At 35.4% G+C, this 26,868-nt stretch overlaps 1 protein-coding gene across 7 annotated transcripts in view; it reads left to right on the top strand.

The window, feature by feature from the left end:
• AQR (aquarius intron-binding spliceosomal factor) overlaps positions 1-26,868 on the top strand; it is a 124,194-nt gene that overhangs the window by 29,050 nt on the left and 68,276 nt on the right. For all 7 annotated transcript variants that reach the window (XR_014261212.1, XR_014261213.1, XM_082452349.1 and 4 more), the window contains exons 12-20: positions 181-294; positions 1,787-1,890; positions 7,090-7,192; positions 9,736-9,856; positions 13,129-13,270; positions 16,166-16,344; positions 19,851-20,018; positions 21,364-21,533; positions 24,796-25,037. Coding sequence is in view for 5 of the 7 variants with exons in the window: in XM_082452349.1 (XP_082308475.1) it covers positions 181-294; positions 1,787-1,890; positions 7,090-7,192; positions 9,736-9,856; positions 13,129-13,270; positions 16,166-16,344; positions 19,851-20,018; positions 21,364-21,533; positions 24,796-25,037 (1,343 nt within the window). In the remaining 2 variants the exon portion in view is untranslated. The remainder of the gene's footprint in view (positions 1-180; positions 295-1,786; positions 1,891-7,089; positions 7,193-9,735; positions 9,857-13,128; positions 13,271-16,165; positions 16,345-19,850; positions 20,019-21,363; positions 21,534-24,795; positions 25,038-26,868) is intronic.

The raw sequence follows: 26,868 nt of genomic DNA, 5'->3' as shown, positions 1-26,868 counted from the left end.
CTCACATAAATAAAACACGTTTGTATATGTGCTGAAATGTTTGTTGCAATGTTTACATTCCAAAGCTTTTCAGTACCTCTAAGAAGGTATGTGGACTTGTTTATTATTTTTAATACTGTCTATTTTTGCTTTCTTGTTCTCATGTTTACACAGTTTATTAATTTAAATGTATCCTTTCAGCTTTTGGACATGCTTAAGTTCTATACTGGTTTTGAGATTAATGATCAGACTGGGAACGCTCTGACAGAGAATGAGATGACTACGATTCACTATGATAGAATTACTTCTCTACAGGTAATTGAAATGCATTATAGCCTTTGCGTCTGCTGCATGAAGTTGAGTCATAAATAATTTAGGTTTTATATAGTACAAATAGGAAAGATACTAATTTAATAGTGTGTTCATCTTGAATTTTTAAAATATTGCTAATTCTGATGGATTCATGAAAAAGAATGCTTTCTTTTATAGTTCTCAATCTTGAGAACCAGTATATTGATATTTGACACTCAAAAAATATTAGTTACTGGGCCAGTTTAGTGTGTTTAAGTATCAGTTTTATTTTATGAAAGAGTATTTCAACTTGACAAAGTATGTGTAAGTGCTTTGTACATTTTAAAGATAAACACATGTAATGGGACTGAAATTTACAAATGCAGCTCAGATATGCCCCCAAAGTACCTTTGTTTCTATTACTGAGCTCATTTTGCTCTTGAACTCAGTTTTGTCTGGTGGCAGCTTTTATTTCTCAATTTAAAGTAATTCAGTTCTTTACATTTTAAAGAGTCTTTTTTTGGGTAAAGACTCAGCCAAACTTAAGTTCAAATTGTCTTTCATAATCAGCTCAGACATCTTTTCCTGCTTTTCTCAGAACATTAGTGTTTTTGTCCTTCTGCCTCTGCCCTTGAAGTGACCACAGCGGGTGTGGTGTGTGGCTGTTCTCATGGCCACCAGCAAGGCACAGTGACTGCTGCCTCGGGGCTGGGTTGTCAGCCTACTGACAAGGCCCCAGCCCTTGTTCTTGATGGTGCTGGAGTCCCCCTGGGAGCGGACTCGCTTTCGTTTCCCAGCTCAGGCAGCTCACTTCCAGGCTTGGTTTCAGGGTCATTTTGCCATTGCCTGTAGTTGTTTCACGGCAGGCTCATCGATAACCTTGGCAACCTTCTGTGTCATCCAGTACAGAGCACATGAAAACTTGTGGCTCTTCCCTGTGCCACATGAGCATTGTGGAAGACTAAGGATGTTATTTCACACACACTTAATCAAGCCAGCATCATGCTGCTCTTTCTGTTTTCTTGCAGCTTACCCCACGTTGGCTGGAGGTGTTACCCTGCGAGGTTCTCTGTTTCCAGAGTTCCAAAGTAAAGCAGGGCACAAGCATACTATGCTGTAGGCCTCTCCCTTGAGATACCTCTTCATTGGGGTTGCCCTTGAGACTTTCGTATAGTTTTGTTAGGCCAGTTCTTGATCATAAAGTGTTTTGTTTTGTTCTTTCTCTTCTCCTGTCAGTGAAGCTGGCCTTCCTGGCTATTTTCTTGTATATTCAAAATACAGTTTTAGAAATCAAAAACTGAACATTGATTCTTTGTACTCTCCGGCTAGAACAATTCTGGGTTTTTTCCCCATTGTGTCTAATGCTTTTGAATAAGGCAGAGGTCACATATGAGAAGCATATAAGAAAGAGAATTGCATTAATTAAAAAAAATTTTTTTTCCATTATGCAGTATATAAGTTGTAATTTATTATATTAATATGTAGGCATTAATTAATTAATTCTGTTCTTTTCTAGAGAGCTGCTTTTGCACATTTCCCTGAACTCTATGATTTTGCCCTCTCAAATGTTGCAGAAGTAGATACTCGGGAATCCTTGATCAAGTTTTTTGGACCTCTTAGGTAAGGCAATATGAAAGGACAACTGAATTTTAATTTTCTTTTTTGGTTTTAGTTATTTTTGCACTACTTTAGGTGATGTTACTTGTTACACTACTGTTTATTGACAACTAGAACTAGTGCTTCTCTCTAGCATTTGTTATCTTTGAGTCACTTAAATATAATTATACATCTTCTCTTTATTTTGGTAAAATTTTTATTTTTTGTAACATATATTTTTCCTAGATCTTAAATTTTTTTAGAGTAGAATATAAGCTGGTATCCCATCAGTCGTAAATAACATACAACAGAAACCAGTAAATATTCATCCTATGTGATGTTAGAGGTTAGGCATAAGAAAATTTTTGCATGTTTAAAATTTATTAAATTGTAATGTTCTCTGGCATCTCTGTGAGTATACTTTTTTGAAAATAGCAATAATAGCATACATTTATTTACTTTGTGATAGGTACTCTACTAGTATGTAAATAATTAAATCCTCAAAATATTCATGTGAGAGGAGTAGGTACCATTTTACATATAAGGTAGCTGAGGCACGGAAGAGTTGAGTACTTTGACTAAGTCACACAGCAAGTAAGTGGCAAAGATAGGATTTTTTTTTTAATATAAATTTATTTATTTATTTTATTTTATCTTTGGCTTCGTTGGGGCTTCGTTGCTGCGCGCGGGCTTTCTCTCGTTGCGGCGAGTGAGGGCTACTCTTCATTGCAGTGCATAGGCTTCTCATTGCGGTGGCTTCTCGTCGCGGAGCACGGGCTCTAGGCGCATGGGCTTCAGTAGTTGTGCCACACGGGCTCAGTAGTTGTGGCTCACGGGCTCTAGAGTGCAGGCTCAGTATTTGTGGTGCCCGGACTTAGTTGCTCCGCGGCATGTGGGATCTTCCCGGACCAGGGCTGGAACCCATGTCCCCTGCATTGGCAGGCAGGTTCTTAAGCACTGCGCCAACAGGGAAGCCCCAAAGATAGGATTTGAACCTAGGTAGTCTGACTTCTGAGCCCTAATTATTTTTTTTTTTGAGGTATAATTGACATAAAACATTATATTAGTTTCAGGTGTATAACACAATGATTTAATATTTGTGTTTATTGTGAAATTGATCTCCACGAGTCTAGGTAGCATTTATCTCCATATATATAGAACTTTTTTGGTCTTGTGGTGAGAACGTCTAAGATCTACTTTCTTTGCAACTTGCAAATATGCAATACACTGTTACTAATTATAGTCACCATGCTGTACAATTACATACCCATGACTTACTTATTTTATAACTGGAAGTTTGTACATTTTGATCTCCTTTACCATTTCACCCACCTTTGCCTCGGGCAACCACCAATCTGTTCCCTGTTTCTGTAAGCTTGGTTTTTTTTGGGGGGGGGGGTTTGTTTTAAAATTCCACATATAAGTGACTCATTAAATTCCACATATAAGTGACCCATACAGTATATGTCTTTCTCTTTCTGACTTATTTCACTTAGCATAATGGCCTTAGGGTCCATCCATGTTGTTGCAAATGGCAAGATATCATTCTTTTTTATTCTGAGCCCTAACTTTTGACGACTGTGCTCTGTTATCTCCTCATTTTCCTTAACTCTGGGGAGAATTTATGTGTAGTTAATTGGCTATTTAAACTGAAACGAACTGAGATTGGTTTGGTCATTCATTTTCATATGAGGATATGTAATAACTTATAATAATACACAGGTCTACTTCCTTCTTTTAAATAACGGCATTGAGTTCTGTTGAACAGGTCTACCATACTATTTTTTAATCACTCGCCTGTTGACGGATCTTTAATTTTTAAATTTTTGACTATAACAAACAATTAGACAATGAACATTCTTTTTACTTCTATTTTAAAAATTTTAGTACTGATTCCCAGAAGCAGAATGGCTGATTCAAAGGGGTTATGTGTTTAAATTTTGTTACATATTGCTAAATTATCTTCCCAAAAAATGCCAATTATACACTTACATCAATAGTGTATGAGGATTTATTTCTCTCCCTTCCAACACTAGGTAAATTCGTTTTTCATTTTTGCCAATCCAAGGACAAAAAAATTCTCATTGTTTTACTTGCATTCTGTGATTATATGTTACTTTCTGGTTGTCATCCTTTGCTATTTTGTATTCCATTGTTTGTCATTTTATTGATTTTTTAAAATAAGGAACCTTTATTCTGGATATTAATATTTTGTCTAGTTCTGTTGCAATTATTTTGTCTCAGTTTCTCCCTTTTAAACTTTGTTTATGGTATATTTTGTTATTACAGATGTTTTAAATTTTTAATCACATCTTTCAATCTTCTTTTTAATAACAATAACATGTTTTATTTAGAAGGCCTTCTTCACCAAAAGATTACAAAAATATTATATTTTTAAAGCACTTTTGTAGATTTTTTTTCATACATTTAATGTAATAGCTGTATAGTCTGTCCAGGAAATTTATTTTTGTCCATAGAGCTCCTTTATACTCTTGCAAATCATTAAGGATCACAGAGAACTTTTTTAATGTGGATTATAGCCATTATATTTACTATATTAGAAATTAAAAGTAGAGGAATTTTAAATATTTAATTTATTTTAAAAATCAAGTAAAATCCATTGTATATTTCATACATATTGTTAATGAAAAATATATACTCCAAAATGAAAATAGATACATAGTGAGAAGAGTAGCATTGTTTTACAGTTTTGCAAATCTTTTTAATGTCTGGCTTAATGAAAGACAGTTGGATTTGCAGATCTACTGTTGGTTTCAGTTTGTTGTAAGATGTTATTTTGCCTGAAGTAAATGAAGAAAATCCACTCTTACACAGAGGGAAGTTTATTTTAAAAGCTTTTTCAAGTAATTAGGAATATTATTCTTTGATACATATCAAAACTTGACAGTTGGTAGGTTTCTTGAAAGTTAGTTTCATTGTGGTATCTGAAACCATGTTAAGGCAGTCTGTGCAATTAAAGTGAATTGATTTTAAAAATGGAGAGGTACACCTTGTTCATGGATGAGAGGACTCAGTTAAGGTGTGAATTCTGCCCAAATTGATCTATAGATATAATTCAGTTCCAGTCAGAGTCCCAGCGGGATATTTTATAGAAACTGACGAGCTTATTCTAAAACTCATATGGAAAGGCAAAGGAACTAGAATAGTCAAAACCATTTTGAAAAAGAACAAAGTTGGAGGATTTCCACTACCTAATTTCAAGACTTACTATATAAAGTTAAAGTCATCAAGACATTGTGGTATTGAAAACAGGGTAGACATTATAGATCACTGGAACAGGGTCGAGTTCAGAAATAGACCACACATATACATATGGTTAGTTGGGTTTTGACTAAGGTGCCAAGGCAACTCTGGAAAAGAGATAATTTCAGCAGTGGTACCGGAACAATTGGACAGCCATATGCAAAGTATGAAACTTGACCCATTCCTCACATCTTATACAAAAATTAACTCAAAATGAATCTTAGACCTAAATATCAAAATGAAAACTTAGGAAATATAGGAGAAAATCTTAGTGATTGTGCTTTGTGCAAAGATTTCTGTAGACACCAGGGCACAGTCTTTAAAGGAAACAACTGATAAATTGGACTTCATCAAAATTAAAAATTTCTATTTGAAAGACATTGTTAAGAGAATGAAAGACAAGCCCCAAACTGGGAGAAAATATTGGCTAAATACATATCTGATGATGGACTGGTATCTGGAAGTCTCAGAACTCAATTATAAGAAAACAACTTAGTAAAAAAATGGCTATAGATTTGAACAGATACTTCACCAAAGAAGATATATAGATTTCAATAAGCCTATAGAAAGATGCCTAACATCATTAGTCATTAGGAAAAGCAAATTTAAATCATAATGAGATACCATTATGTACCTATTAGAATTGTTTATAAAAACAACAGTATATTAACTCTTGACCGGGATGTGGAGCAACTGGAATTCTCATGCATTGCTGATGAGAATTCAAAATGGTAGTGCCACTTTGGAAAGATTTGATAGTTCCTTGCACAAACATGCGCTTACTGTGCGATCTAGTGTTCTCACAGACATACCCAAGAGAAATGAAAACTTACATTCACAGAAAAAATCTGTACAGAAATATATATAGTGGCTTTATTTATAGTTGTCAAAAACTGGAATATGTAAATATGCTTCAGCTGGTGTGTAAACAAACACATTGTGAAATATCCATATAATGGAATATTACTCAGCAATAAAAAGGAACCAACTACAGACACACACAACAGTGTGGGTGAATCTCAAATGTATTATGCTGAGTGAAAGCAGCCAGCGTCAAAAGGCTACATAACGTATGATTCCATTTATTTGACCTTCTGGAAAAAGCAAATTTATAGAGATTGAAGACACATTAGTGGTTACCAGGGACAGGGATAGAGAGTTTGAGGGGCTTTGGGGGGTAATGAAACTGTATTTGAGTGGTTGAAAGCTGTCAGGTAAGTAGTGGCAAATGCAAGTTTTTCAAATTTTCAGTTTTTCGCTCTGAAATTCAAATTTTATCTTTGGCAACATATACTGTCAGTTATTTTCCTTAAGGTTAGGTTTATTTTGTTCAGATTTTTTGCTATTATTCAAGTCTGAATAACTGAAGTTTGTCAGTCGTTCTGACAAACGTTCTTTTTCCACAAGTAAAAATTGTGTGCAAAATGTGTAGTTCCCACTCTGTCACACAGATGTTTTAAAAAACAGATACTCAAGTCCAAATTTAATAACCTTAATAATTTTTTACTGTTTCATCAAGGACATTTTTAAACAAAACTGGTGGGGTTTTTTTGTTTGTTTTAATAACTGTGTGTCACAGTGAGGAATGCTGTGACCACTTATTGTACTGGTTGGTGCCACTGCCTTGATCCATGCCACCAGTTTTACCCATTATCGCACTGTCACTGTATATGTAAAGACAGTGAGAAAAAAACTTAATAATGTCTTGGTATTAATATGAAAAAGTATTGTCCTTGTAGCTTCCCTGAAACAATCTCGGGGACCATGAGAGGTTTGCAGAAGACACTTTGAGAATTCTGTATTAGGGGTTTAACTCTTTGCTGATTTCATATATTTGTTGCTTGTGTCATAGGATTATATTTTCTACGTAAAAATTTTTAAGCCATCTGTAAAATTATGTTTCAAAAATGCATTAAGTTGTAATAAAATATTCTGATCTGAATATTCTTTATTCTGCAGTTCAAATACACTCCACCAGGTGGCATCATACCTCTGCTTGTTACCAACTCTTCCTAAAGGTGAAGACACAACTTCTGATAAAGAATTTCTTCTAGAATTGTTGGTAAATATTAATGTTCTTTGAATTTTGCATGTGGTTTTCCCTACTTTTTTGAATCATTCTTAAAGATGTAGGTTGGTACAGATTTTTTTGGGGGCTAAAAAATTGGTAGGTAATGCCTACTTGTTTGGGAACTGTATCATCTTTTGATTTTGTCAGATTTTTTTTTCATCTCTTAGATTTCTTTTTTCAAGTCTCTTACCTCTTAAAACTGCTTTATAGCATGGATTTGTTCCATGCACATATTTACGAGCAACATCTGTGTCAGGCACTGGATTCAAGCACTGGGGATACAGAGATGGCCGACACTGTTCCTGCCTTTAAGAGATCACAGTTATACCTACACACACACACACACACAGATAATACGTATATATTCGTATTTATTTATCTGTTTATTTTTAAGTTATTATTTAAATATAGTACCTTGAATATTAAGCCATACCTTTATCACTAGCGAGCTCAGGAATGTTTAAAAATAGAAAAAGTTATTACCGACTTAGTGGTTTAAGAATTCTAAGGGATTTCTCAATCATTTTGGGAAATGAGTATTAGTTTGAGCATCAACTCTTAAACTAATACTTTTTTGTGTGAGGTTTTATTTTTTTTAGTACAGTTTCAGGTTCATAGCAAAACTGAGGGGAAGGGATAAACTTTATTTTTTAAACTTCCGTGAGATATTTCATAAAGTGGATGAGTATTTAACCATACGCCACTATGAATATCTAGGTTGTTTGCATGCTCACTAGTACAAATAATGATGCAGTCCTAATACATGCCTCTTTGTGCCCATATGTGGACATTTAGGAGAGGTACCCAGAAGTGAAATTATTTGATGTGCTTATTTAAAAGATAAAAGATGCAGCCAAACTGTCCTCCAAAAGCTGTATGTTCCCATCAACAGTGTATTAAAGTATGTCTCCTTAAGCTTTTATCGGCATTGGACGCTATCAGTTGCCTCAGTTTTGCCAGTCTCATGGGTTAACAAAAAAAACTTGTTTCAATTTTTTGTTTGCTGACTGCTATAAGGTTGAGTTGTCTTTTATATGTTTCAGACATTTTTTATACCTATACAAATGTACACTACATGGATTTGTAAATACATTTTTTTACACATATGGAACAATAACGGGCACATGTTTTTGTAACATATTTCAAGCTAATACTTCTAATACAGGGTATAAAATACAGTTCCTTACTGTAGAGAGGAAGATAATATGCTTATTTTGGGGTAGTAACAGGAAACTATTTGTAGCAGGTGTTTTAAGCCTGGTGACAGGTGTTTAAGTGCCATTTGGAGAGAAATCCTTGGGAAGGGTTTTAAATTAACTCAAGTATAGAAAATACTTTTTTATCGATATATTTACTTGCATGAAATGTATGTCTTGGGTCACTGTCTTTCCCTTCCTTCTTACAAATCACTTTTTGTTGTCTCTGACTACAAGTGCTTTCTAAAAATTCCTTGTCCTGTTTTCTGATAATGTAAAATCTTCTCTGGTAAGTCAGGTTTCGGAGATTAATAATAAATCCTTACTATAGAAAGAAATGAGGACTTTTCCAGGAACCTTTCTAATGGAAAATAGGTTTGAGTATAAAGTTGATCCTATCTATGCTTTTTAGGGTCTTATAGTTAAGATTTCATCCTTAAAATTTAAATAGTTATGTGAAAAGAAAGCAGTTTTAAAAATTTATGGTGCTACAGCATTATCTTTCACTTCCTCCCCCTCTTAAAGGATTTTTTCAGGCTTTGGATTCTTCTAATATCCAACCAAATATGATTAAAAAATTCAACTATGCATATTGTTTAGATGATATCACACTGTCTTCTTTCCTAAAACAATGCTATCTCTACTGAAAAGAATGTGACACATTTTTCAAATATATCATTATTTTAGCATCTCTTAATTAGGTAACTAACTTATTTCTGTATATGAGATAGATCACTGCAGTATTAACAATGGAGGGGTACATAGAGAACATCAAGTACAACTCTCTCGTTTTACAAAGAAGACTGAGGCCAAGTTATTAATAAACTTATCCAGAATATTTAGCTAGTTAGTATAAGAATGAAAACTGTAACCTAGGACTTAGGGCTCCCATTTTTTTTCTTACATTGGTGAATGCTGTGTTGCTGTGGGTTTTAAGGTCTTGGCATGTGCCAGACACTTTGACATTATTTTACAATATTCCACTTCATTTTCATAAGAAACCTAAGAAGGGAGTGGTATTTTAATCTGCTTTACTGAAAAGGAAACTAAAATCAGGGAGGTTGAAGTAACTTGCCCAACTTTCACATAGCCCATAAGTAGAGGTGCTAGGAGTTGAACTCAGATCTGTCTGATTCCAAAGTCCATCACAATCAGTACCTCTTTCTTCTTTGATTTGTGGAGAACATGAAAAAAGGAAAAAAAAAATCTCTTGTTAAGTGGTACAATAACTCAAAGACATGAAACTTCTCATTCCATACTTTGTGTTGAATTTCTCCATAAATTATTTTGATTGAAAAAAGATGCTTCTAACTTTCTTTCTAAACCTGTTTCCTTTAGGTATCGCGTCATGAGCGTCGAATTTCTCAGATTCAGCAGTTGAACCAGATGCCTTTGTATCCAACCGAGAAAATCATATGGGATGAAAATATTGTCCCAACTGAGTACTACTCTGGGGAAGGTATGGTAATGAAGTACAGTATTCAGATGTAACATGAAACTTAGTTTAGAATTCATCATATATAACTGAACATACTCCTATCTGCTATATACATTAGGGTAATTTTCTGGTACCCTCAAGTTCAACTTTAGAAGCTAGAAACTATTCAATGTTTTGAATGCTTAGCATTAAGGATTTTTATTAAATTTAAGCATTGCCTAATGAATATGGGTTTGTGTGTGTGTGTGTATCATCCTGTATAAAATGTGCCCGTAAAGCTGTGTTTTCAGGAGACCTAATAATACAAGAAGTGTAGCTTTCATTATGTCACTGTAACAGGCTTTGGTAGTGTTTTATTTTTCAAAGCCTTTTCTAGAGGCTCTTTTGAATTCCTTGTAGAGCCAGCTAATGACCTCCAAAAGAAAGACATTGTCATTAGTTAAGATAAACCCTTAGTTTTGATCCAGAGTAGTATTGCCTAGTATGTTCATCTACCTCTTTCAACAGATTTGTTTCTAAATGCTCATCCTCTAATGATGAGAATTTGCCACAATTGAGTATATGCCAAAGTGCATTCTGACACATTTTGAAGGCATATTTCAAAAAAAAATTCCTGGAAGATTTTTGAACAACAGTGTCATGATTAGTAGAGATGTGGCTATTTTAAAGAGATCGCCAATATAGGTATTGGTATATTTATTTAAAAGAAAATTGTTTCTTCAGAGTCATATCCTGGAGCCATAATTCCAATAAACCCAGTACACTAAAATTGTACTAGATTTCAGAATAATCAGTCTTCATATCTTTTTATATTCTGACAGTGATTAATGCATTGTTTTCTCACTTTTCTAATTTGTTCATACTAAAAGCATTTGTGACCATATATGTATGAATATCACTTAAGAATATTTTGTCTTTTTTTTTTTTAATTTTATTTATTTATTTATTTATTTATGGCTGTGTTGGGTCTTCGTTTCTGTGCGAGGGCTTTCTCTAGTTGCGGCAAGTGGGGGCCACTCTTCATCGCGGGGCGCGGGTCTCTCACTATCGCGGCCTCTCTTGTTGCGGAGCACAGGCTCCAGATGCACAGGTTCAATAATTGTGGCTCACGGGCCCAGTTGCTCCACAGCACGTGGGATCTTCCCAGACCAGGGCTTGAACCCGTGTCCCCTGCATTGGCAGGCAGATTCTCAAACACTGTGCCACCAGGGAAGCCCAAGAATATTTTGTCTTTTTAATGAAAAGTTTGTGTCCTTGAAAATGTAAACAGTCTTATGTCTAGCTTTTGGTACTATTCAGTGATGTTGGTCTGAGTTTAAAACATATTTTGCTTAGTATAAAGTGTTGCTTTTCTTTCGCTCCTATGATTAATGAAGTTAAATGAAAAGAATGACTTCTCAAAATTTGTCTTTGCATCTTGTCTTGCCATGGTTCTTCACTGACCATGGGTGAAACTGTGCTTGTGGGGCACGGTATTCAATGCTGTGAGATAGGCAAAGATCAGAGCTAATCCAGCACAATTATGTAAGCTGCTTCCAGCTCCCAAGGAGAGAAAATAAGTGTGGAATTGGGACAGATATTTTAAAAATATAGTATAAGAATTGTAAAGAAAGTCTTTGTAAAGTGTTGCCTTTTTATTGTAAAATAAACACAAATATAGAAAACCCACACAAAATAAAGATAGAGCTTTACTAATTATCTTAAGGGAAATACCCTAAAACCCTTATAATCACCTTGTCAGCTATCCCAGAATCCTCCTATGTATCTCTTCCTACTTACTGCTTTCTTCCTCCTCTGGAAAGTAACCATTTCTTGACTTTTATAGCAATCACTGTCTCACTATTTCTTCATAGTTTTATCACCCAATTGTGCATCCCTAGACACCATAGTCAGTCCTGTACATTTTAAGATGCCTTTTATTTTACAGGTACCCACTGTATCCCTTTCTCTTCTTTCTGTTGAAGACCCTGAGTTGTTTGATCTGTATAGTTTTCCACAGTCTAGATTTTTCTAATTGACTACTCACAGTACAGTTCAACATGTCCCTCTGCTCTTTATTTTTTCTACAAATTGGCTTGATCAGGCGGAGATATTCTCTCTTTGGCAAGATCCTTGTTGGTGGTGTATTCTTTCATCAGGAGGCACATGATGTCTGGTTGTCTTTCTTTTTGTGATATTGCTCTTTAATACCTAGATTTGTTAATTCAGGGAGGGTTACAAAATAGTGATATGTTAATTTTTTTTTTTTTTAATATAAGTATGCTATCAAAAGAGATGCTTTCAGCTTCTGGCTTGAAAGAAATTGAACTAGATTATAAGTCAGAGTTTACTAACAAATGATGTGAAATTTTTGTACATTGATGTTTCTTGCTTTTAGGTGCATTGTTTCTTTGGTAAGTATGGATAGGGATGATGAAAATAATATGATTTGCTAGTGAAATGTGTTTGGGGGTTCTTTTTTTTAAAGATTTTTTTGATGTGGACCATTTTTAAAGTCTTTATTAATTTGTTACAGTATTACTTCTGTTTTATGTTTTGGTTCTTTGGCTGCGAGGCATGTGGGATCTTAACTACCCGATCAGGTATCAAACCCGCACCCCCTGCACTGGAAGGTGAAGACTTCACCACTGGACCACCAGGGAAGTCCCTGGGGTTCTTCTTTTTTGACCTTTTTGATATTGGTGCTGAGTGCTTGGTTACTTATTATCACAGGGAAATAGTGTTAGGTGAAGGTAATGGAAAGAATGTGGTTCATTAATGTTGTCAGAGAAGGGAAATAACTCCAGGAATAACATACAATCAATGCCTTATCCTTAAAGTCTAGCAAAGGTTCAGAGCACAGTAGTGATCACTGAAGACAGAGTTGTGTAAGGTAATATCCTAATTCAGTTTTCTTGGTAAATTTGGTCATGGGCTATGTTTATGGTAGCATTATTTACTTTGAGATTTGCCAAATACAAATTAGGTGGTAAAGAAAGAATTTTTAAACTACTTGTGTTAGTTCTAAGTGTCTTTAAATACTTTTTAGAAGCACTGTTTGCATATGAGTCATTGATGTGCAGATTACGTGTATTAATGAAATTCATCCTTTATTCCCTGTCTTAATAGATGGCATTTGTTAACTTGGTTTCAGTTTCTGTGTGGAAGTAAGAACACGACCTTATCAAATACGCTGTATTTTAGACACCATTAAACTAGATTCTTAACAAATTTGTGCTGCCTTGTTTTAATACATAAAGCAGATGTCTAATTAAAAAAAATAATTCAAATCTGGATGTTATTTTCCTTTTCAGGTTGTCTTGCTCTTCCCAAGTTGAATTTGCAGTTTTTGACTCTTCATGATTACCTCCTAAGGAACTTTAATCTCTTCCGCTTAGAATCAACTTATGAAATTAGGCAGGACATCGAGGATAGTGTCAGCAGAATGAAGCCATGGTTAGTAAATTGGTTCCACTTGCAATGAAGAGATGCAAACAGTGACTGACATACTTCTGTCAGAAACCTCACACGTGTAATTAGAAATAATATATCTGTCGTGAAGATGCCTTTTAAAATATGAGATACTTACTCTTTGAGAAGTTCTTGAATGTGAATTAGATATATCCAAAGTGCTAAAATAGAAAATATGTATCTGGGTCGTTGGAAGTGGGGCTGAGGGTAAGGGAAGAGAGGTCATTGTTCTGGGAAGTGGGGCGGGAGGGAGAAATGTAGGGGGGAGGAGGTTGGGCATTAGAAAAAGGGTAAAGAGGGAAGGGTATGGGCTGGCCAGCAGGCCTGTACTAGGCAGGGCAGTTTAAGTCCTGGGAGAAGCTTATGGTAAAGGGGTATTCTGTTACCCCAGCCGCTCTTGTGGCTGTCACCACTAGTCTCAGTCAGCCTCTCTGAAGGACCTGGCGGGAGATGAGGGGCATAGCTGAACACTGCACAGAGCGGAACATTGGAACATCTTCCCTGCCCTCCATCCATAGGTTGCCCTGAAGAGACTAAATCATCAGCATTTACTTTTAGGGCCTGTTGAGTAGGTTTCGTTATTTGAAGAACTTTTCTGCCTAAACTCAACTTTCCACCTGCTAGCCTCTGTCTGGAACTCCTTTAGCTAAGAAAAGACTTTCATTCTGTTGTAGGCAGCTCTGCATTATAAGATTTGTGAAGGTTCGTTTTGCTCTTTAGACATGACTAACCTTGAGTAAATGCCCTTCATTCACTATTTCATTCTAAGTATGAAATTATTGGAGATAAGTTATATATCACAGTTGACTGTAAATGGGTAAAATAATTCTGTAAAATGAATTTTCATTACATTCTTGTCACACCATGCATACATATGTACAATTATACTGCATTCTATGTGAAAAGCTTAACATATTTTGAGTGTGAACTGATTCAGGTATCTTCCCAGCTTCTCTCCTTACTAATTACAGAGAGCTGCATGGACACTGTGATTATGATGTTTTTTTCACTTCCATATTTTATTTCATACACAGTTCTAATTTTTGATTAATTATTATGTGAAAAGTTATTCTGGGTGAGAGTCTAAAACACAACAAAGTATTTTTGACTTAATAATCAGTTGAATCAGTGGGCAGGCTAGCGCTGTGCAATTTGTATACCCACTGGCTGATCGTTTCTGCCCACAGCTTTGCTGAAATTATTGCCCATTGTTTGGACCCCAGGGGAGTGCTTGATCAGAAAGCTCCCTTACAATTTATGGTTACCTTGCACTTATATGCTCAGATTCTGGACCTAATTTTGGTCATTTTGCAAAGTAGGGACTTAGTAACTAGCAGCTCATCAAGTAGAATGCATTTATATTTTACTTAAATGCCAAATAAAGCAGTAATACTTGGAGTTCTTATGGTTTATTAATAAAATAATATTTTTTAATTATTTTCTGCTAGTGGAAGAAAATGTTACTTTTTGGAGATAACTGTTGGTAATAAATTTTTCTAAATTTTCATTCCTAATTGCCTATTATTGGAAACTGTTAAAAAATGAGATCTAAAGGGGTAAGGCTTCCTTCTGTTTCATGTCTTGAAGGTGGAAAAGTAGCAGAGGCATTTTTACTTATTGCGTAGTTCTAATCATTTTTCAGGCTGCTGAAACTACTGAGCAGTGTAAAAGAGGATGTGCTTATAAGGATCAGAAATCTATACTCTTTTAATGCCTCATGTTGCAGGTAGATTTTATAAAGGAGGAAAGAATTGGGGAGAGTAGATTAGTGGTTGCTTGGGAGTAGGAAGGGTTGACTGCAAGTAGACAAGAGGGATCTTTTTAAAGTATGATGAAGATGTTCTAAAATTGGATTGTGGTGATGGATGCACAACTTTGTAAATTTACTAAAAGTTATTGTACATTTACAGAATGAATTTAATGGTATATAAACTATATTGTAGTAAAGTTGTGAAAAATGGGGGAGGTGATAGAAAGTTATTACAAAAGCTTTTAGACACAAGGTAATGCCTTTTAGAAATTGTTTTAATACTGACCAAGTCATTGGATTGCAGAACTTTTATTTTTAATTATTTTCACTCTTTGATGTTATGAAGTTTTATAATTTTTTGTTGTTTACAAAAGCCTTTACTTAGGATATAGATTCTCTTTATCTTTGTAAGCATGTCATTTTTGGCAGTACTTTCCAATTTTGGAGTGTTGCTGCAGTTTTTATATTACAGATTTCCCAAATACACTATTTAATGTAAAAGCTAAAGCACCAATATAAGAAGAAAGAATGAATATTTGCTTGTTAGTGGTTCTGGTTATTACAACTAGCTTGATGATTCCCCACACTCCCATCCATAGCAGTGTCTTTTCAGTGTTTTAAATATTATGCCCGAAAGAAAGCATTTGCATAGATATTGTCATTTGCTTGTTTTTAATTTCTTAAAGTCTAACTTGTTCTAAAACATTTTTGAAGCAACTTATAGAAATATTTATAATACATAAGATAAAATGTAAACAGTTGAGGCTATCCTGATGAAGAGGGGAAGAGGGTAAGAATATAAAATAAAACTGAATGTGCTGGATTATTTCATTCTTTGACACAATGGCTCAGCTCTTACGTAAATAGAGTTATATGTTTTTCTGGGGATGTGGGGGACATTCCTCTACTTCCCTTTCTTTTCTGGACCATGTTTGCCTGTTTCATCCTACCATATATACTTCCTAAATATTGAGACTTAGGGGTTTCTTTGAGTTTAGAAATAAGAGTTACTAATGTTAGGGCTTAAATACTAGCTAACCATGTATTCTTAGTTACTAGTTTAACTTGTCCAAAGTTGGGCAAAAGTTATTTTTTGCTTGGGTAATCAGCCTTCTGCTTCTGGTTTCCAGGCAGTCTGAGTATGGCGGGGTGGTATTCGGTGGCTGGGCGCGAATGGCCCAGCCCATCGTGGCGTTCACCGTGGTGGAGGTTGCCAAACCCAGCATAGGCGAGAACTGGCCAACCCGGGTTCGCGCAGACGTCACCATCCATCTGAACGTCAGAGACCACATCAGAGATGAGTGGGAAGGTAACTTTGCCTTTCAAGAAGTGGTCACCTTTTGCTTTTTCAATTTATAGACTTTGGCTTAGAGCATTAGCAGAGCACATTCACCAGATACTGCCCTTGTAAATTTATTAAATTTTATCTTTAAAATTTGTTTTAAAGAATGGCAATTGATTTATAGTTATTACTAGTAAAAATACCAAAGCTCATACAAGAATAATTACATACCTTAATACTCTGATAAAGAGCATAAAATAGCACGTATATCAGTGTTTTGAAAATTGCAGTCGGCAGAGCTGAGAGGAGAGCATTTTAAATCGTAAAATTTAGGAAGATAATGTTTATGAATTTATAGGATCACTATAAAAAGAATAAAATATTTGTGTTCACAAAAGAAAGGGGGGAAACCCACATATAACTTGCACACATGCAAAGCAAGTAAGGAAAATTGGTATTTTTAAGAGATAAAAGCAGCCAAAGTAAAGTGAATAGGCATGTTATTACAATTTGTGGAAAATACAGATGCAAAATCAAAATTAGACAAACTCAAAGCAACTCAGAAAGAAGCAATAGTTTATTTGTACCAAAGAGAAGAAGTCAGATAAAAAAAATCAGTGAAACCAAATGTATTCAAGGATAAATAATAATTGCAGGAAAGTTATTTTCCCTATTCTTTACTAAGCAAGATTTTAGGGATGGGAGTTCTATGTCACAATTTTATTTAGAGGCAGATATGTTCTAAGTTACTAAGTCAAATGGAGTTAAAACATCAATACCACCTGTGCCAGAAATGACACGTAAACTGATTTTTAATTGGCACTTTTGTATTTTTCTCCCAGCTGTCTATGAGAGCTCTTGCTGCCCCATTATGAGAAACAGGAGCTGGTAGGTTTTATCTCCTTCTACCTTCTTGGCATGCCAGAAGGAAACGGATGGTCCCTTAATGGATCAGTTTTCAGAAATTATTGCTCTCGATATAGCTGTTTATAACCATAGGGACTGTATGATATATTTATCAAATAATTCTGAAGGAATCCAGCAACAAAGCTGGCCAAATGTTTAACATATGGCCACCATAGTTGGTATAGTTTGTGACAGATTGTTTTTGTGGCTCTTGTATCCTTCAAAATTGTTCAAATCTGGTGCATTACACATCTAGAATAATATGTACCTTTATTATTGCTGAATTGTGAGAAAGTCATTCAGTTGCTGAAGAAGGTTTTACATTTATTGCCCCTTGGAGCTTAAAGAGGTGTTAAAATAAACACCGTTTTATGTAGTGGGTAATGAACTGAAATAACTTATTGGCCACCCCTAGAAGCAATGATGGCTAGAAGTAAAACCTGAAGGAAAAAAAAGACCCTTTGTTTGTAGAAATGTATAGATGACAGATGACAAGGCTGCATTATGGTGTTAAGGAAAAAAAAGGATTTGTTACCCCAAACCCCTTACGAGTCTCTTACCTCCATTACTTTGGAGACTGGTAATCAGAAGGCCATCAAATAGTCTCTCTTGTTTTTTTAAACATAGGCCTCTGGTAGATGAGAAATAGAATCGGTAAATTTTGATGGGCAAGATAGGGAACAGTAGGGTATTGTAGGACAAGCCATTCATCCGGGGCATGGTGGGGAGAAGAGTGTTTCCTGGGAGACCAGAGCCAAAATGCAGGCCCTTTATTGATTCCAGATAGAGCAACCAAGTAAAAAATGAGAGGGAGGTTCTGTAAATAGCAAGGAACACTGTCCTGTAAAAACAGAAAATTTTTGAAGAATTTAAGCTAAATACTGTAAAACATTGTTGTCACTTCAAGAAGGTGTGAAGCTCGGGCCCTTATCTTCTCCATTACCCCATTTAAAATTAAGGAAACAGAATTAGTGAAACTGAAATGTTGGATTCTGCCCTAGAAGGTACAGCCAGGAGTAAATGCAAATGGTTGAAAGGAGAGTTCAGCTTATTGTAATACAGGTATTTTTAATGTGGATGTAAGACGTCCCACAGCATCCCTCTGTGATGCCAAAAGGTAACATTGGTAGGGATTAAATTACTTCTCAGGCCCACTTCTTTGGCTCTGAGACTGGGAAGTTTTAATGAGTTGTGCAGATCAGAAGTCATATAGGCGGTACAACTCACATAGTAGATCATTTCCCCTTAGTTTGCATTGTTCTCCTGCTTCTTTGCATAGAATTTGTTGGGAAGTAAACAATCAAGTCATAATTATGAATCAGTTACTATTTCTAGCACACTTAAACCCTATTCCATATTGAAACAAACCAGAATGGTGCTAATACTATAAGTAAAGCACTCACATGGCTGATTTGATTTAGTTGTATCTCTTATTACCAAGGTTATGAGCAAGCAGACTGTTTAAATTTGCATTTATACTATACAATGACTAACAGAAGTGACTCGGGGGACTTCCCTGGTGGCACAGAGGTTAAGAATCCGCCTGCCAATGCAGGGGACACGGGTTCCAGCCCTGGTCCGGGAAGATCCCACATGCTGTGGAGCACCTAAGCCTGTGCGCCACAACTACTGAGTCTGCGCTCTAGAGCCTGTGAACGACAACTACTGAGCCCACGTGCCACAACTGCTGAAGCCTGTGTGCCTAGAGCCCGTGCTCTGCAACAAAGAGAGGCCACCACAATTAGAAGCCTGCATACCACAACAAAGAGTAGCCCCCGCTCACTGCAACTAGAGAAAGCCCGCGCGCAGCAACAAAGACCCAACACAGCCAAAAATTAAATAAATAAATAAATAAATAAAACTAAAGAAAAAAATGAATCGGGGGAAAAAATTGAAGATTAAGTGGTGTAACATTACGTGCTGTGTGGTCTAATTTTGTGTCCCTCGTCTTCCAGTGTGTATTTTTAATAGAGCTGGGAATCCAGTTGAATCCATTATTTGAGCCAATGGCTGAGAAACTACAGACTTTGGCACAAGTCTCCTCCTTCTTGACATTTGCTTATAAAAATTTCAGCATTTGCCAACTGAAGCAATATATATTCAGCTGTCTTCTCAAGATGCTATCTATAAACAATGCTTTTGTGCCTTGATGAATTATTCTAGACTTGACCTCTTCTGGTGAAATACAGTTAGACTGTTGTTGAAATGACACTGATGGATGATTTAAACTGATGTTAGAAACCTGCTAAATACGCTATAGATGGATTATATGCCAACCATATTTTTGGTTACTTATTAAGAATGTTATAAATAAGAATGATGACAAGCATCCAGTTTTGGAGCTGTAGCATGATCTGGAGGACTTATTCAGTAATGTATATACTGCATAAAAGTTTCTAATTTTAATATAAAGAGAAATTTTTATTTAATTATTGCTGTCAAACATTGAGTATTGAAGGTTATAGGAAAACCCGTAATTGTATTACAAAGCGCATATAATCATTGATCACCTCTGATATTTTAAATGTTTTTTATACCTTTTCAAAAGATAAGAGGATGAGAATTTGCCAACAGGAGACAAAGCGATGTCATTCTAATAAGTGAAAATGTCTTTTGTGTTTTACTAGGACTTCGGAAGCATGATGTATGCTTTTTAATCACCGTGCGTCCCACAAAACCTTATGGTACCAAGTTTGACCGGAGGAGACCTTTTATTGAACAAGTTGGCCTGGTTTATGTCAGAGGCTGTGAAATCCAGGGCATGCTGGATGATAAAGGGCGTGTCATTGAAGACGGTATGGTGATCTGTATTTTTGAAAGAGTGTGTATACATAATGATAAATTTCTTTGCCTTTTTTCCTTTTTGTGTCCTAGGTGATTTATTTTAGTTGTTTTATATACTAAATCAACACAAAGAATTATATATAGAAGTGTGTAGGGTACCTACCACCCGGTTTTAGAAATAAATAATATGGTTTCTAAACTTCTGTTTTAGATATTGGACAGGATCTTTTGAAACTGCCTATATTTAAAATTCTTCCTTATATGATACTTTACAATATTGCTTTCAAAAACCTCTAAGCACCTCTTATAGTTGTTCAGTGATATATTTTTCTAATTTTTCCTTTTTAAGTTTTACTGATTTGATTCATGATAGCAGTGGTTCTCAAATGGAAACAGCACTACCCTGTGTTTCAGAATACATGGTGGTATGTCATATGACTGGGGTAGAGGAAGGGGATGGTGAGCTATTGGGGTTTGATGGATGGGGGTCCGGGATGTTGAGTATCTAAGCAGAACTGTCTTCTAGAAGGAACTGTCCTGCCCAAGATGCCAGCATTACCCTATTTAGAAACGCAGTTTGATTTCTTAGACTTAACTGATTGTTTTTTGAAATTCTTTCTTTTGTTGTCCTGACTTTTTTGATAATACTTACTATTAAATTATAACTGCATCTGTGTCCAGTGCTTATTTTACAATTTGTTTATGAAACTTCTCTCAGAACTTGAATCAGCTTCTACTACCTGTGATTTCAAGATCAAATCATTGCTAAGGGGCTGAAAATAAGGCTACTCTTATCACTAGAATAAAAGAAAATAGGAGAAGAGAATGGAGGACAGGTAGAATAAACATAAGGCCACGTCATGGGACCAGAGTTGGAGGTCTAAGGCAAAAAGAGAGGAGAGAGGGCAAATGGCTTTCAGCCATTAGTATATGAAATTTCCTGTTACACTAGTGATGTTACACATGGAATGTGGAAGGACATAAAGAGTAATCAGCCGAGTACCTACTACATGTAAGGCGATAGGAGGAGCTATGAGTCACTGACACAAGTAAAGTTCTTTGACCTCTAAGGATCCTATTTTAGTTGAGGGCATACACAAATAATTGCAATTCATGGCATGGCACCATAAACATCACAAGACTGTTCTGGGAAGAAATAGTGACAGTTTAGAGAAAGGAGAAAATATTTTCAGCTTGGAACTCAAAATGGATGAGTGGAAGGCATTCTAATTGGGGGAATTGCTGGAGTTAAATCTGGACACTTTACTCATCATTTCTAGAAAAGGAATTCTGCTAACTTACTATGATATTTGAAAAGAATATATTTCATTTAACAAACTTTAAAAAAATGTCTAGGACCTGAACCCAGACCCAATCTTAGAGGAGAATCAAGGACATTTAGAGTGTTTTTGGATCCAAACCAGTATCAACAAGATATGACCAATACGATACAAAATGGAGCAGAAGATGTGTATGAAACTTTCAATATAATAATGAGGAGAAAACCGAAGGAAAATAACTTTAAGGTAATTTGGGGGCTGTCAACTAAAAGTAGTATTTCATAATTTGAATAACTTTTAAGACAAATATATAGATCCTAGGTTAAAAAAGATTTGTTAAAATAACGATCACTGCTTTTGTTTAGATTCTAAACAAATCTCTTAAATTCTTTAACATATAGATTAAATCTAAAAACTTAAGTAAATTTATTTGCTAAATCTTACTTTTTCTTTTGATGAGTTTGGAAACTTAAAATATAAATTAATCCAGGTGTTATTTTAAAAATCAGCCTCCCTTCTTGCTTTTTGTATATTAGATACTCAGTTTATGCTTCAGTCTGAGATGAAGAAAACTGCTTGTTTGTTTACTGAGACTTCTTTTTTAAATCAAATGTAGGTGTATTTTCAAATTACTTTAAGAGTACAGATGTGGAACCTCAGGGTTCTAAATTACTCTGTGATATTTTGTATTTATACTTTACTCATTAGTGGGAGAAGGGAAGTTTGGGGGCTAGAGAGTTTTACCTTTATAATAACTTTATGGAGAGAAAAGGAGTTTTAGTAAGGAAGAATTTGGAAGTATTATTTGAAACTATATTATAAAACTTAAACATTGAGCAGTTCTAGCATGTGATAACACTAGCTTTTGCACAAATGCCTTTCTTTTCTCTCTCCCCCAAAACAGTGCTTCTTATACATCATCACTTTATTACCGTTTTTAAAAAAAGAAAATCTCATATACAAAGGAATTTATTTTCTATCTCACACTCCACATCCAATCCATCAATCAGTCTAACTACCTCACCACCTCCACCGATGCCATGTGCAGGACACCTTCATGTCTCACGTGCCTGCTTCTCTTCTTGACTGCTCCTCCCCTTCTACTCTTCTCCACATAGTGACTGAATGTGAATTATACCTTGGTACCCCTGTTCACACCCTTTAGTGGTCTCCCATCGCAGTAGAAAGTTGTTACCGTAATCCAAAAGTCCCATTATTATCTGTCCTCTGGCTGCCTGTCCAACACCATTTTCTAACACTTTTTCCTTCTTCACTCCACGCCAGTCACCGTGACACTTTTGCTCCTCTTTAATAATGCAGGCTTCCATACGTGGTATTTCCGCTTACCTAGACAGTCTTCTCCAAGGTATCTACACGGTTTTTTCTTTCACTTTACATGGGCAGCTCTGTTTAAATGTCACCTCCTAAGAGAAGTCCTCTCTGACAACCTTATCTAAAGTAGCATTTCCCTTTCTCATCGTTCCTTATCCAATTATCTTTATTTTTCCTCAGAGCTTTTATTATACCTGATGATTATATATTTGTTAGTTATCTGACTTTAGAAGGACTTTATATTTGTTATTTCTCTAGCATTAGAATGCAAACTTACGCGGTCAGGGCCTCTGTTTGGTCTGTCTCTGTTTTATTGCTCAGTAATGAGTGAATTTCAGTTAGTTTACTAAAAGAAAAATAGTTCCTTTCTTATATTCATTTCTTTCACCATTTTATTTAATGTCTGTTGTGTGTCTAGTATTGTGATAAGTTATATGGAGCTAATAAAGATGAGTAAGACACAGCTTATACCTTCAGGGAGCTTAGACTACTAATAAGAGAAGTTAGAAATATAAACAAGTAACTACTGTGAAAGGTTAGAAGTCATAAGAAGGATGCATGGAAGTTCAAAATAGGCATTCAGTTTCTGATTCAAGGAAGAGAGGGAATGATTAACTTGCCAATGTTGGGAAAAGGAAGAACACTCTTTTGGTATCTTTGGTGTTTCACTGTATAGCTGGGCAACATCCCTCGTCTATTTCCTTCTCTCTTTCAGTATCCTGTCCTAACCCGGATACTCTACCTCTTGCCTAAGTAGTTGCATTAAATAGCCTCCTCTGTCTCTACTCTTATTCTCCTCATAGTCAGTCACCTGTTTTACATTCACTTCTACTGATCATTTCACTCTGCTTCTCAAAACATTTCTGTGACTATCCATTAATGGTGAAATAAGCTCTTCCACAAATCTTTTACTTGAACTAAATTGAAATGCCACTGTCCTGCTTGAAACCTTTCCTAATGTCAAAAGTCTCCACTACATCCATTTCTCACCCACTTTGAACTGTATTCCTATTGTATTTTGTAATATTCTTTACAATTTGCCACTTTCTGCTGCTTTGTATCGTTGTGAAAGACGTATTGTATCTCCCTACTAGAATCGTAATTACCTTAGGGAGTAGAGCCCTCATCTGGGGGCTCCATTATGAGAACATACTCATTTATCTGTCCATCTGTCCATTTACCTATCCCGTATTTAAGCTGTTCTAGATCCCTGCTCTCATTGGAAATTGTATTCTGATGGGGATTAGACAAATGATAAACAAGTAACCAGTTCTCTTATGACTAAGAGAATTTTAGGTAGAGGTAAGTGCAAGAAAATAAAATAAGGCAATATAAGTGTGATTAACATACACTATCCTGTTATTTTATTACCTTGTTAGATGTGTAGCATTTATGATATAAAAATGTCTGGTTTGGTTATTTTATTCTTTGAAATTAATAGCCTAGCCTTCTGATTTCCATATGTGGCATAGATCGCTTTGTTGAAATAATTATTGGAAAGTTTAAGAATTTGCCTTAGCTTTTAGCAACTACTCTTGACAATGTATATATTAACTGCTATAATGACCTTTTATTGTAGTTCTGATTCTTTCATTCTGAAATTTTGACGTTTCATTTTTATCATTGTTCACTTTATTTTTTATTTCTTTTTTCTAGCAATGTTAATTTTAGTATTTCTAAATCGTGGTGTGTTTCACAATCGAGGCATACATTAATGTGCCTCTGGTTGTATGTGGTCTTAGCATTGAGGAACTATGGGCTATAAAGAGGAGAAAACTCCAGTAATTTCTAAGAGGAAGCATTTTTTTTAAGGGTTTGTTCTATAGTGGTCTATAATTATAGACCACATCAGGTCTATAATGTGTAGACCTGATCAGACTTTCATCCTGCTCAACAGAAGTCAAGTGGTAAACTCATCTATGACATTCTCTCTAAATGAACTACTAATGGATAAACTGTTCTTGCTAAGTTTGGTCTTTTGTTTAACTCAGTGTATGGTATCAGCTGAAAATATAGCTGTTGATTCAGTCTAGCCAAGCACCTGTCAGCAGAAAATAGCTTCTTGCCCTGAAACACTCAGGAATTCTGGTTAGTGCAGCCCGCTCGGCATTCCATGGAAGTGCAAATGTTTGAGATGTCTTCTCCACAAAATCCGTTTTTGTCCTCTTACTGACAGGCTGTGCTGGAGACGATTCGGAACCTGATGAATACTGACTGTGTGGTACCTGACTGGCTGCATGACATCATTTTAGGTTATGGGGATCCAAGTAGTGCACATTATTCCAAAATGCCCAATCAGATCGCCACCCTTGATTTCAATGATACGTTTTTCTCCATTGAGCATTTAAAAACCAGCTTTCCTGGTCATAATGTTAAAGTAACTGTGGATGACCCTGCTCTACAGATACCCCCTTTCAGGTAAAGTCAAAACTGGATATACTCCTTTTAAGCTTTCTGTAGTCAGTCTGAGTTAGGCCATCAGGACTGTAGCTAAAGTAAGTTTTGAGCATCATATCTGGGTTATGTTTGGGTAGTCTTTACCCTCACCATATAATCACTGGGATAAATTTATGTTATTTGACTCTGTTTCTAATTCTTTGTGTAGTAGCTATTTTAAGACCACAGTGAAAGTAGCCTCATGTCTTACAAGGGTTCAGTAAATGCTTTCTGTCTGAAGAGTACTATATAAACGTAGTTGTAACGTTCGACTGAAGAAATACGTGCTAATGAATACACATAGCCATGTGATTTTGAACTTTCTTTCGTTTTAGGAAAAAATTCTCTTTTTTTCTTTTAACCCTGATTGCTTTTACAAATTTTAAATATTCATAATATAGTTATACTCAAAGTTAAAGGAGCTTTGGTTTAATTGAGTAGAAAAAGAACAAAGTACCTGAAGTGCTGATTGCTTCATGAATTCCGTCATATGGATTAGTGGCGAAGCACTAAGTATACCTTGGTGGTAGCAGAGGACTTAATTACTTTCTTAGTTGCGAATTAGAACGTTTTTAGTTAACTGTTATATATAAATATAATAATTCTGCATATTAAAAGCATGTATGCTTTATAACTCCCAAACCTAGTCTTCCTCCATACTTTCCTCATCTTGTTAATGGCAAAATCATCTTGAAATCTCAGCAATGTTTTGTAATCTTTCTATTCCCATAACTCCTGCTGTGTCTTACAGATTCTGCCTTAAAGGTACATTTTTTTTCAAATGTCAGTCCTGACTGCTACCTCTCTGAACCCTCAACACTTCAGTCTTTATAATGGCAATGTCTTTGCTCCCTCTGTCTCCTTGCTTAAACCCATTACATGCCTTACTGCTAGAGTCATTCCACTGTCTAACTAAAAATTTGATTTTTCCTGTTGCTTATCAGAATAAGAGCTGACCATTTAGCTTCTTTGGTTCTTAGCTTTTTTTTTTCTTTTTTCTTTTTTTTTTTTTTTTTTGGTACTGTCTGTTTTTTCAGAATATGAACAAAGACTGGAAAAAGTACAGAGAGAGAATTAATTTTTTAGTTTAATTTTAGGGTATTCATCGACTTCCTCAGGTACCTATGGGAAGTTGCCTCCTGAGGTTTCCCTGACCCCAGGCTAATAACTTCTGCCTTAAAGGCTTGATATTCCAAAGGTGTCAGAACAAGGCTCCAGCCTTTCTCTCTAGCCTTATTTTCTCTATTGTATCCTACACTTCAGCGGAACTGGCTCCTTCTTTCTTCCTGGAATGTCTTTTGAAATTCATTTTAGATGCCACCTTTCCCATAAAGCCTTTTCTGATTAAATGAAAGACAGTGTGTAAGGCACTTTACAGTGCATGTGCCATAAGTATATAAATTTTCTTTTGTGAACATGCTAAGTGAAAGAAGCAAGACAGAAGAAAACAAATATTGTATGATTCCATTTACATGAAATGTCCAGAATAGGACAATATAAAGACAGACTGATTGCCAGAGGCTGGGTTTAGGTTGGAATACAGAGTGACTACTTAATTGCATGGGGTTTCCTTTGGACTGATTAAAATATTCTGGCATTAGAGAGTAGTGATGACTGTACAACATTGTGAATGTACTAAAACCCATTGAATTGAACCTTTAAAATGGTAAATTTTATATTATGTGAGTATTACCCCAATTAAAAAAATAGTTAATTATTTCCCCTAAAAAAAACAAAGTAAATATATAAATAAATGTTTCTTCTTTGATTCTCCTTTAATCAGATGACTTTTTCGTAATCTAAACACCCTTAA

The sequence above is a fragment of the Balaenoptera physalus genome, assembly GCF_965194825.1.
Source record: "Balaenoptera physalus genome assembly, chromosome: 2".
Taxonomy (NCBI): Eukaryota; Metazoa; Chordata; class Mammalia; order Artiodactyla; family Balaenopteridae; genus Balaenoptera; species Balaenoptera physalus.
Note: the sequence above shows the minus strand (reverse complement) of the source record. Positions and strands in the feature narration are given on the sequence as shown.